This window comes from Cordyceps javanica, chromosome 4 (assembly GCF_051103115.1).
Source record: "Cordyceps javanica chromosome 4, complete sequence".
NCBI lineage: Eukaryota > Fungi > Ascomycota > Sordariomycetes > Hypocreales > Cordycipitaceae > Cordyceps > Cordyceps javanica.
The window spans coordinates 1,188,807-1,200,668 of record NC_139298.1 but is presented as its reverse complement, the minus strand read 5'-3'; the positions used below and the strand labels follow the sequence as shown (position 1 = coordinate 1,200,668).

The window sequence follows — 11,862 nt, the reverse complement described above, 5'->3', positions numbered from 1 at the left end:
AACGGATATGCAAGTCTAGCAATCGCCCTTCCAGTTCTTCTTGATCCATTCCGAAAGATGATATGTGAAAGTACCATCCATGTACTTTTGAACGTCCTCGGCGCCCTGTGTGCCACCAGAGAATTTGAGAGCAATGACAACCCACGGCTGCACAAAGTCGAGGAAAACCAGATCTACGGTCTCGGGGTCGCTGCCATTCTCGGGAAACCCAATTTTTGACTGGATGCAGTTGGGAACTGCGTGGAATTCTACGGCCTTGTGGACCGTGTCGTCACCATCGTTGCCAATGTCGTCGACGGTTGTGTAGCCTTCGGTCAAGGGAATGACCACGTCATCATCGCCATTGCGGGTGCTGCGAAGCTCAAGGCGTTCGTAGTCTGAATCGGGCTCTTCGTCGTGTGCTGCCGCGGCCTGGCTAGGGATATCTACCATATCCGACTTTGCTTCCTGCTCAGCCGTAAACATCTGCTCAGGAATGGTAAGAAACTTTGTGTCCCGGCCAGCCTCGGCAAAGATTTTTTCCGCGCCATTAAGCAGAGTAATGATATTCTTGGCGATGCTGTAAGGGACGTCGGGGATGTAGTTGAAGCCGCTAACAAATGGGCTCACAATGTATGTGCTATCCCTGGTGAATGGACCTTTGAAGATGTCGAAGCGGATACCACCCGTGTTCAGTATGGCTAAGCGGGCCTTGTCATGCCGTTTGGGATGCTGAACAACATCAGGAAGCACTTCATTCTGCAGCCACGAGAAGATGCTATTCTCGCTCGGGTATTTGGCGCGAGACATCCACAGCGTCTTTGGCGCGCATCCGAATTGATGATCAAGGTCCAGAGCTTTGCGAGCCCTAGAGATCATGTTTGTTACACGCTTGCCCTGCTGGGTGTCGAAGCTGGAGGCGTTAGTCCCACTGTGATAATACATGCCGTATAGGTTTGTGTCCATATATCTACGCGTGAACTTGGGACCCGAAATCATAGCGTCCGTGCTATCCTTGGCTTGAGCCTCCTTGGTCTTGACACCATCGGCAGACATCCACCCAATAGTCTCAAAGTAGCGACCTGACGCCATGGCAATAGATTTTGAATCAAATTGTCGAGCATCGCGGACGTGGGCATGGCCACCAAAGAAGAGAATCGGAGTGTCCCAGTTTTCTTTTCGGATGGCTGTGAATATCGTCTTGAATTCGGGCATTCGTAGACCGACATGCCCGATAACCAGAAAGACGTCTGTCTTTTCTTTGATGGCATCCTGGAACCACTTCTCTCTGATAGTGTCTTCTGCTTTCTGCACAAACGAGTTGTTGGCGTTGCCGGTGAAGTCGAAGAGGAAACCGAACGCGACAATGTCGATACCTTGATTCCTGGTCGTGAACTTTTTGTAGCGCTGGGCTAGCGGCACCTGCTGACCGGTTTGAGGATCGACAACGTCGAGATTGGATGCAATGTATCTATCTTTGAAATTCGGTACCGTCGTATTCAACTCACGTTCGGCCGAGGAAGCCTGGTAAAGCTCGTGGTTGCCGATACAGAGAAGGTCGACATTTTGCTCGCGGTAGATGTCGTACTGGAAGAGACCTTTGGGCGAAGAAGCATCATACAGGCCATTACCTTCGATGCGGTCGCCGGTGTCGATGAGAAGAAGATCGACGCCCTTATCGTCGGCGTGTTTGCGAAGGTGCTTCGAAAATGAGATGTAGTCGCCCCAGTCGGCCGAATATTGTGCTCTGTGGGAGAGGATCGCAGATCAGCACATGGACCGACGATACGAGATGTGGGTTAGGTTTCAAGGACATGGCACGTACTCTAAAAGATGGCCGCCGAGCCAGCCATGTGTATCTGTCGTATGGAGAAAGTTGAGCTGACCCCAGTTGAGGTCTCGTAGGGGTGCCGCGATCGGATCCAGAGCTCCAGGCTGCGACGCGCGGGCAGTGAGCGCCAGGGCCGCACCCAGCAAGATAATTTGGTGCATCACGGATGGTATCAAATATCAAGAGCCATGTATGAAATATATGCGGGCTAAATGCGACGATGAAATGGCTGTTGATGACAGTCGAGCCGTTGATGAATCAGCCTGGTTGCCCGTGACCACTCAGTTTATTAGCTCTCAAGGTAAGGAAGGTACGTACCAGCGAGACAACCCTGGCGTTTTGGCCGATCTTGTGACGCAACATCCCGCATGTCTACTCCGTACGGTGGCAGAAGGTATTAATGCCTACATATGGCAAAAGTATAGATTGATTCTTTTGGTTGAGGGGTTTCTCTGTACTCATAGACAGTGAAGTATGAAAGTACCCAATGAACACAAGTAGTTGATGAGAGTAATATAACAAGAACTCCGTACATAAGTACTTGCTCAGTAATAAGTACTTACTTGGCACTTAGCCCAGAGAGGAAATTAATAGGTCACTGCGTTTGCTGACACATGGACAACCCTAACCCTGAGAGCGGCTTCAGTGGACTCTTAGTGGGCTTACAGTGGACTGTCTGATTGAATTGTCTAATAAATCAGCAGTGTGACGAGCTCTTGATTGAATTAGCATGGGTTGGTAGAGGTAAGTACCTCTTGCTGGTCAACTGCATGTGCCCACACACTGTCTTGACTGTATCTTTGGCAAGGCCACAGGTAGTCACACTGCTGACGAGGAGCAAATTATACACTGAAGAATAAGCCCGATAAAGTAAAGCAAAGTTGGGTGAGAGAATCACCATACTAAATTTGCGATCTTGATGTCGAAAAAAATACATCAAGATCAAAATAACGCATGCAGCTGGAGCAGACCGGAGAAAATGGTCAACGTGGGGCAAGTATAACTAGGTAGTTCCAACTTCTCAGTCACAAATCTAAGATCCGATGCATGCAATCTTCTCTGCCAAATGAGATGACAGATCTATGCATATTGCCCGTGTGTCAAAACATGGGGGCAATGACGCCCTACCAAGTGTATCGGCCGCCCACACAGTGCTGGACTGCGTTACTGCTTATATGCGGCAGCTTTACAAGCTGGTGAGTCTCTTTAGAATGAACGGCTTCTCCTCACATCTAAGTGAATACCCACCCAGATTCAAGTTAGTGAAACTGATAAAAAAAACTCACCGTCACCAATCAAGAGACTGAAGTGGAAACGTGGGTATCCAAAAGGCGGGAACAAGCGGGAGGGAGCCCATTCGACCACTGCTACCCGTAAACGTCTCAACACTATTGGCTCATCTCTTGAGGAGCTACAATTGCAATTGTGCGTGTTCCCGGGTTTCTAGTTTTAGTTCCACAGAACCTCAGCACAATGTATGCCACAATGCAGTGGAGGGACTATCCCAAGCCTTTTTTTCTACGTAGAGAAAAGGCGACTCGCCACTGAAACAGCCGGTGATCAGGGCAGATTCTTCTGGCCGCGAGACAAACCCGAATCACGTCAAAGGATTTCATTCTCTTACACCTTGAAAGAGGCTCTGATTGCTCCTCTTTTTCGTCGACTCCCAGACCCTGTAATAATGACCGCGGTTCAAAGTCTCGTGGTCGGCATGGCCCTCGCGGCCAGCGCCTCCGCGGCTGCGACTTATCCTCCCAGGCCGGCCAACTTGGCGACGCCGGTCCAGCAGCGCATTGCTATAGATGGTCCCGACAGTAAGTTGGAGCCATATTAAGCACCCCTCCATGGCTGTGTGTCGATTGGGATTTTGCGCAACTAATCTTGAGCATGAATGAACCAGGCATGGCCATTAGCTGGAACACTCATCAGTCGTTGGACCGAGCATGCGTCGAGTGGGGGACGGCGGCGACGAAGCTGAGCAACAAGGTCTGCGCAGACACTGACTCGGTTACGTACCCGAGCTCGCGCACTTGGTTCCATACTGTAGTCGTGCGCAACTTGAAGCCGGCGACTAAATACTATTATCAGATAATGGGCGGCGAGTCCCCCGTCGAGCATTTCCTCAGCCCGCGCGCCGCGGGTGATGCGACGCCGTTTAGCATGAATGCCATCATCGATCTCGGGGCGTATGGTCAGGACGGGTTCACTCTCAGCAAGAATCCCACTAAGCGCGACACTATTCCTGACATTCCCATATCAATGAACCACACGACCATTGGCCGACTTGGCACCACCATTGACGACTACGAGCTCATCCTCCACCCTGGCGACCTCGGGTACGCGGACACATGGGCTGAAAACCCAGCCAACAAAGACGACGGTGAGAATGCCTTTGCGGCCATTCTTGAGAGATTCTACCTCCAGCTAGCCCCAATCTCGCAACGCAAACCCTACATGGTCAGCCCAGGCAACCACGAAGCTGCTTGTGGACTGAGCGATCACAAGAGCCATTTCTGCCCCGAAGGGCAGAAAAACTTTACAGACTTTAGGGTCCGGTTTGGTCGTAACATGCCTACCGCTTTCGAGTCCAAGTCGGATGATCATCAAGCCAGAATCAATGCCAACAAGGCCCAGAAACTCGCCAACCCGCCGTTCTGGTTCTCCTTCGATTACGGCATGGCACATGTCGTCATGATCGACACCGAGACGGACTTTGAGAATGCGCCAGACGGAATCGGCGGCCCCGAGGGGCTGGACAGCGGCCCCTTTGGCGCTCCCAACCAGCAGCTCGAGTTCCTGGAAGCCGACCTCGCCTCTGTGGACCGCAGCGTCACCCCTTGGCTCGTCGTTGCCGGCCACCGCCCCTGGTATGCGGCCAGCGGCCCGGGCTGCGTCGCATGCAAGGCGGCCTTTGAGAAGCTCTTCTACCAGTACGGCGTCGACGTTGGCGTCTTTGGCCACGTCCACAACTCGCAGCGCTACCTGCCAGTCTACGACGGCGTTGCTGATCCCGCCGGGCTCGACGACCCCGAGGCGCCCATGTACATCGTTTCTGGCGGGACAGGCAATATCCACGGCCTGGACCCGTTTGCAAAGATTCCTCACTTCAACGCCTTTGCGTACAACGACGATTTTTCGTATGCGAGTCTGCGTTTTCAAGACGCGCACAACTTGCGCGTGGATTTCATTCGGTCAGCCACGGGCGAGGTTCTGGACACCTCGGTTCTGCACAAATCCCACAAACAGAGATTCGTTAGACAAAGTGTCGACGGCCAGCTCGAACTATAGTGCAAAGCTGCCTTTACACAATAGCATCACAAAACGGAGTTGGATTAGACTGTACATAGCTTATTTAGAAGTCTAGATTTTGGCACAGTGCTCAGTCCTCTTTTGGATTTACAGCGACTGAGCCATGTTTCGTCAGGAATGAATAGAATGAAGCTAATTGCATAACGCTTTCTTATCAATACAAACAAGCTCCTCGCAACACCGAGCAATAACCATTTTGTCGCTTTGCAAAGCCTATTTTTCGGTCCCAGTGTCTACAGATCATACCCAGCGTTGTATTCACTCATGAAGATGCCATAAAAGGGATGTAATTTCGGCATCAATCGCCATCACAGCCCAGATGCGTATAGCGGAAATACGCTGCAGACTCATGCAGGCGCTGCGCATGTATCAACGATGGAACAAAAATGAAAGCAAGATCCCTCTTTTACCATCTATCCATAGAGAAGGCCTGAGATGTACCACCTTGGCGTTGCAGTATGGTATAGGGACGAAGACCACGCATTCATCGACTGTACAGGATACAAGGTAAAAATGCTCACTCACCAGCATGTACGACCATAGCCGAGTGAAAAATCTGGATCCCGTCTAGATCTTCGAGTCGGTCAAAACAGCAATGAATATGGAAGTTTTAGGTCCGTATCTCGGTATCCTGCTCCTCCATATTTCGAGCCGTAGTAACCAGACAACTCTAGCTTACTCTAGAAGTGAATCCGACTCCTCCATTTCTGGAGCCATTAGTTTTTTGAGATGGGGATTGAGATTTTACTGACCGCAGCTGGGGTTTCTCCGAGGTCCGCTTAAAACGGGACGGAAAGGGATATTATTTTATTCGGCATACTCCTGCATACCAGATTCGTGAAGGTATCGCGTCCAGCGGGCATTTTGCGCCGCGAGCCGTGTCGCCTCCGAAGCTACCTCGGGGTGACTGAAAAAGAATTCAGACTCAGCCTTCTCCATATCATTTCCTTGTTCCTTTCGCGCCCAAAGTCTTTCAAAAGCGCCAGTTAGTTCAGTAGGATGGCGGATCACTCGTGCCAAATAGAAAGCCTCGTTAAGCACTGCCCTGCCATACCACTCCCGGAAAAGTTGCGCGAATCGAGCTTCTTCACTTGCAGCTGCGTCCAATTCAGTACAGAACCAGTGACTCAGCTGCTCAAGCCCGGGTTGTTGGTAAATGGCCCACAGCGGAGGTGTGAAAAGTCGCAGCGGCACAGCGTGCGCGAATTCCCAATCGATAATGCCTACGATGGTCATGTCGCTATCAACCAGGATATTGCACAGGTGTAAGTCGGGATGATTGAGGACAAAGGGTTCGTCGACAAAGGCCTCTGAATGCCGCGCAAACTCATCAAAGGACTGCTTGAATGTGTGGAGGGCGAATAGCTCGTACCGAATATTCGACTCTGAATAGTCTTGGACTGGGCTATAGACCTGGTGTTGTAACACTTTGTATTGCGAGAGTATGTAGTCCTTCGCCGAAGTAAATGAAGGCAGTTGGAGTCGAAGGCTATTTGTTGCGAACGATCGCACGTTGCTAACCGACGCTGTTGGAGTCACGGCAAGTGTCAACGAGCCTGGCTTTTCGAACTCTAGGCATCGGAGTTGTGCTAGGTAGTCGAATAGCTGCCGGTAAAAGGCGGTTCGTGTTGCGGCATCAGCGTTTAGTAAGCGATCAGGCATAAGTGGTACGCCATCAATAAACTCAGATATAAGAAATATCTGGCTTTGTGTTTTATCGGCGGTCAGAATCGCGTCATTGCCGAACGCGTAGACTTTTGGCACTGGAATTGATGTTTGCGAGCGGATGTAGCTGAGCGTGTAAGCGTGTTGTCCTGGGGGTTGGGTGAGGGCACCTACTTCAGCGTCGCGACTTCGCTCTGTACCTTGTCCCAAGGCTGAAAGAGGCGGGGCATAATAGGGATGCGGATGGTCCATGGGACACCGTCTTCGAATTGCACAAAATAGCATACATTGAAGCTGCCAAATAAGCGATAAAATATTTTGCAAGGCTTGCCGTCATTATGATGTGACGCGAGAGCTTCTATGGCTTCTGGCTGCAGAGCTTGTATAAAAGCGTTGGCTGCTTCCTTGAGGGCCTTGGGTGCTGGTGGAAATTCGTCGCCGCTGCATTCCACGTCGACTATTTTCCTTCTATATTTCAGCCTACGCCAAATGGCGAGCACGAAGGATCGTGCAGAAGTCCACACGGACAGCAAAACACGAAGGAGATCCATGCTGCCCCGATCTTGATACTCGAGGAAGGCGTCGCACGCAGAATAGGGGCAGCGAGGTTCCACACGGAACCAGCCAGCGAGTTAGTTAGTCAGCACCAATCCCAAACCTCCCCCAGGCGCGCTCAGGATAAACGGTGAGTCTGATTCTTATCTCGAAGATATCCCGTCAAGACCACACCTACATCGATTGTACAGGATATAAGGTAAAAATGCTCACTTCCCAGCATGTACGACCATAGCCGAGTGAAAAATCTGGATCCCGTTTGATCTCCGATCGATAACCACTTGAGCGCCAGATTAGTAGTTGGGTCGGTGACGACCAGCGAACACCGGGTGTTGTACATTTTTTTTTTGCTTTCTTCTCTTTTTGGCTATCACTTGAGCACTTTTTTTTTCTGTCGAATGTGTTTTTGGGACTTTAACCCGTAAGTAGCTTTGCCGCATGGTTATTGCTGTACAGCAACAGTAGTCGCAGCGAACATCACTGCTCGTGTGATCCATGTCACGGCTCAGCAGGTACACACAATGTGCTGGATGGTGTATACACTTAAGAGAGTAGTATCATGAGGCACAAAGATGGTGTATCAAATTCCACGGGCTAGAACAGACTATGAAGGGTGGCGGCCAGACGTTGCAGGTCGCTGCAATTGAATGATGGTACCGGCTCGGCCATCTCAGCCCACCCCGCCTTAACCCCGTCACCAATGAAACTTCAACCTATCTTCAAATGATCAGAACAAGTAAGAACAGTGTCTCAGCTACTAGCCGACCAAGAAGATGGATATGCATATTGTTGTGAACTTGGTTGGCATCGCGAAGGCGTTTGATGCAACCGCCAAGAAGTCAGTTCTCATGAGAACGAGGGCCAGGTAATTCCAATCTTGCCGATTCAGTAAGAGTACTACAGCCTTAGTACAGAAATTGAAAAGAAAAAAAATTCCAAACTTTTCTTGTCATTGGCCCATTGCCGTCAATTTGCCCATAAAGCTCCACGATAGACGTCGAAGCTCTGGGTAGCTGACAACGGGGTCATTAAACAGCAACTGGCAGACTGCTCTGAAGGCACGTGTTGAAAATGTGGTTTCTTAATTCTCGAGCGTTTCCGTAGTGCAAGTAGCCCAGAGCCAAAGTCCAAGTTTTACTCACCAAGTAGCGAGATTCGACGGATATAGAAAGACCGCATCGGCACGTCTACCGCGTTCCCTCAGTGGTGGGTACTCCCACCGGGTGGCCAATCGGTGTATATCGTTTGTCGGAAGGTGGCAGGAACGGTCACGTCGAGAGCTTCTTTGGGACCCTCTTGTCTGTCCTGGTGATGGCCTCAATTAAGGTTTTGTTGTTGGGTGTGGGGGCGACATTTACACTACTACCCAGTACTGTCGCATTGTGCGCCCCCCCAATGGGAGTTCAGCCATACGGGAGGTGGATTCCACCGATGCACTCAATGCAACTGTCATCTGGAGTCTCACAGTTGTATTGAACGATGATACTGCTATGGACGAAGATCTTGCTACTCACAGTGCTTAAGTATGCGAAGATAATACTACCATCCAAGGGCAGCTCATGGATTTACCCTCTTGCCGCCCGTCAAAGTTGCAATTTTCAATGGAATCGAGTATAGCGACTTTTTTGGTCTTCTCGAAGTTACATGTGACTTCTTGAAACGAATATATAATGAAGAGCAATCAAGGCGATGTGAATATGGGCGTGCAATAGTCAGGATGTTAGCTGTGGCCACCATCCATTTCTTCTTCCTTTTTTTTTTGCCTTATTTCCCGCGATTATATATATAATAACGTGTTATAAGCACTGATAAAAAGATGTATTGCTCGAAAAGGCCCGTAAAAGACAAACCTCGCTTCATGATGTCTCCAGGTACACCACCAACCATCGCGCCGGTGGCACTTCGTGCATTCATTGAGTACCGGCACACATTGCTAACAACAGCAACAGACAACGGCAGTCCTGCTACGAGTTATGACGGCGATCCTACGAGTCATGTATTCACCAATCAGAAAGAACAAGACCAAGCGTCAAGATGCGGCGCCACTGTCGCGAGAGATGAGCGAGGTCTACGACATGACTCTACAGCGTCGACGCTTGTGGCAGAAGAGACGAATGAGCGGCCGTATTCGATTTTCAGCAACTCTCAAAAGAAAAGCATCATTATCATGGCATCTGTTGCTGCCTTTCTTTCACCCCTGTCCTCCCAGATCTATCTCCCTGCCACTCAAAAGATTGCTCTCGAGTACGGCGTCAGTAGCACAAAGGTCAATCTAACCCTGACGGTATTTATCGTCATGCAAGGGATTGTGCCTTCCTTTGTGGCGGCCTTTGCGGATAGCTTTGGTAGACGGCCTGTGTACCTGGTGTGTTTCCCCATCTACATTGCCGCCAATATCGGCCTGGCCCTGCAGCAACAGTATGAAGCCCTCGTTGCCCTGCGCTGCCTGCAGGGTATAGGAAGCAGCGCCATGGCCACGCTTTCTAGCGCCGTTGTCGCCGACATGATAACATCCGCGGAGCGCGGGACGTACATGGGTTTCACGCAGGTCGGGTCTATCCTCGGCCCTGCTGTCGGGCCGGTTCTTGGTGGTGTCATCAGCCAATACACAAACTGGCGCTACATTTTTGCTCTCTTGTCTGTTCTTTCAGGGGTCATATTTGTCCCACTGGCGCTACTGCTTCCAGAGACGTGTCGGAGTATCGTAGGCGACGGGTCTCTGCCAGTGCCAGTATCGAACCAATCCGTCCTGCAGTTCTTCCGCAGGCGGTCGGAACAAAAGAACATGGAGGAAACTGACAAAGATGCTGACCAAGAGAGCCAGATGGAGCACATGGAATCAGAAAGTGCTGACAGGGTTCAGTTCCGAAAGCGATCATTCAATCCGCTGGCCTCCCTCACCATCATGTTCAATATCGAAACGGCTATGCTTCTCTTTTGCAATTCAGTTGCATTTGCCTGCTTCATTGCAGTGACGACTAGTATACCATCTCTGTTTCATAGCCTGTATCGCGTCAATGAGATGCAAACAGCGCTCATTTATATACCCCTCAGCTTGGGCACACTCCTCTCCGCCGTCAGCACCGGTCAACTTATCAATTGGAACTTTCGGCGTCACGCCCTAAAACATGGCATCGCTCTCACAAAGAACCGACAGCAAGATCTGAGCGGCTTCCCTGTCGAAAAGGCACGTCTCGAAATTGCCTGGCCACTCATGCTCCTTGCGGCAGCGAGCCTGACCATGTACGGATGGACCATGCACCTCAATAGCAGCATCGGTGCGCCAGTAGCCATTCTCTTTGTTTTTGGATACACGAACGTAGCGGCTTACAAAACCACGGGCATCTAATTGGTTGACATACACCCGGGCAAAGCGGCAACCGTCAGCGCGGCGAGCAACCTGATCAAGAGCGCGTTCGGCGCGGCCTCCTCAGCAGCAGTAGTGGCCCTCATCCACACCATCGGGACTGGGTGGACTTTTACGATGTTTGCCCTTATTTGGGTAGCATTGAGCCCATGTTTCTTGGTTTTGATGTACTATGGTCCGAGATGGCGAAGGGAAAGGGCAGAGCGAATGTGAGCACGGTATCGTGAAAGAAATGGCCGTTCATGTACAAAATCAGCATAGAAGGAACGAGGGCACTCTATGAGTGACGTGTTTCACTACGGACAGTATGAATGAGTGCGTGCTCTGGCGATATCGCAGGGGACTGAGCCAATGAAGCCGCGGAGTTGGGCCGCCTCTAGCACCTCGATTACAGGCAATGAGTGAATGTTTGCAGATGAGCAATGCAAAGCGGTAACTTTTGTTGTTAGTGAAGAAGCTAGTTCGGTAGAGTCAGTCGGGAACCTTTGTCGCTGGGTGGCTTTTCAGCTCTGGCGACACCCCCACAAGGGTCCTCTCAATCGCAGATCGCAAAGCTTGCCACTTTGCAGCAATGCATATTAATAAGTAACTGTAGGCCAGACGAGGGATAAACACCTCGACAGGAGAAAAAAGCAAAAAAATAGCAGAAGCGGGGATGCGACAGACCAGCCACGGGAGATATGGACCGGCGGCCAGAATAAGAAAAGATGCAGACGCAGCGGGAGAAGCACTGCGAAGACTGCGAAGACTGCGAAGATATAATCAAGCTGCACGGCATCTATCAACAAGCAAGCAAATATGCGAGGAATGCGTTATCGCATCGGTCGGTTTTGGGACGTAGGACCGCGCGGGGCCGGGGCTGAAACACACGTCGCTGCGCGCAGTCGGCCGAAAGGTCGTGCCTAATATCCGGAAATGCATCAGAGCTGAAGAGGCTAATCGGTCTAGTTTCCAGCCCGCTGGAGAAGATGCTCTCTCGCCAAAGGCAGCTGTACTCGGAGAGCTTCCAGCAAAGCAGCCCCTCCACCACCACCACCACCACACCCGGTAACAACCCGGCATGAAAGCGAAAGGCTGAAGCGGAGCACGAGCTATGCGGTCCGAAATACGATGAGCGACAGTGGGTGAAAACTAGTCGCGTAGGGATAGTGCAGCG

General features: G+C 50.9%; 4 protein-coding genes across 4 annotated transcripts; 2 read left to right on the top strand and 2 right to left on the bottom strand.

Annotated features, from left to right (window-relative positions):
- Positions 1-15: 15 nt before the first annotated feature.
- Positions 16-1,971, bottom strand: V2A60_006247 (Metallo-dependent phosphatase-like protein; the record flags this gene model as incomplete). The annotated part of the gene is made up of 2 exons (XM_083257544.1): positions 16-1,726; positions 1,805-1,971. 2 exons carry the CDS (start codon positions 1,969-1,971, stop codon positions 16-18), a joined length of 1,878 nt encoding a protein of 625 aa, XP_083113670.1.
- Positions 1,972-3,521: 1,550 nt separating this feature from the next.
- V2A60_006246 (purple acid phosphatase family protein) lies at positions 3,522-5,098 on the top strand (the record flags this gene model as incomplete). The annotated part of the gene is made up of 2 exons (XM_083257543.1): positions 3,522-3,624; positions 3,711-5,098. The coding sequence occupies 2 exons, from the start codon at positions 3,522-3,524 to the stop codon at positions 5,096-5,098; spliced, it is 1,491 nt and encodes a 496-aa protein (XP_083113669.1).
- An 828-nt stretch (positions 5,099-5,926) lies between these two features.
- On the bottom strand, positions 5,927-7,335 carry V2A60_006245 (phosphotransferase family protein; the record flags this gene model as incomplete). The annotated part of the gene is made up of 2 exons (XM_083257542.1): positions 5,927-6,911; positions 6,959-7,335. The coding sequence occupies 2 exons, from the start codon at positions 7,333-7,335 to the stop codon at positions 5,927-5,929; spliced, it is 1,362 nt and encodes a 453-aa protein (XP_083113668.1).
- Positions 7,336-9,200: 1,865 nt separating this feature from the next.
- On the top strand, positions 9,201-10,688 carry V2A60_006244 (uncharacterized protein; the record flags this gene model as incomplete). The annotated part of the gene is made up of 2 exons (XM_083257541.1): positions 9,201-9,210; positions 9,289-10,688. 2 exons carry the CDS (start codon positions 9,201-9,203, stop codon positions 10,686-10,688), a joined length of 1,410 nt encoding a protein of 469 aa, XP_083113667.1.
- Positions 10,689-11,862: the final 1,174 nt, after the last annotated feature.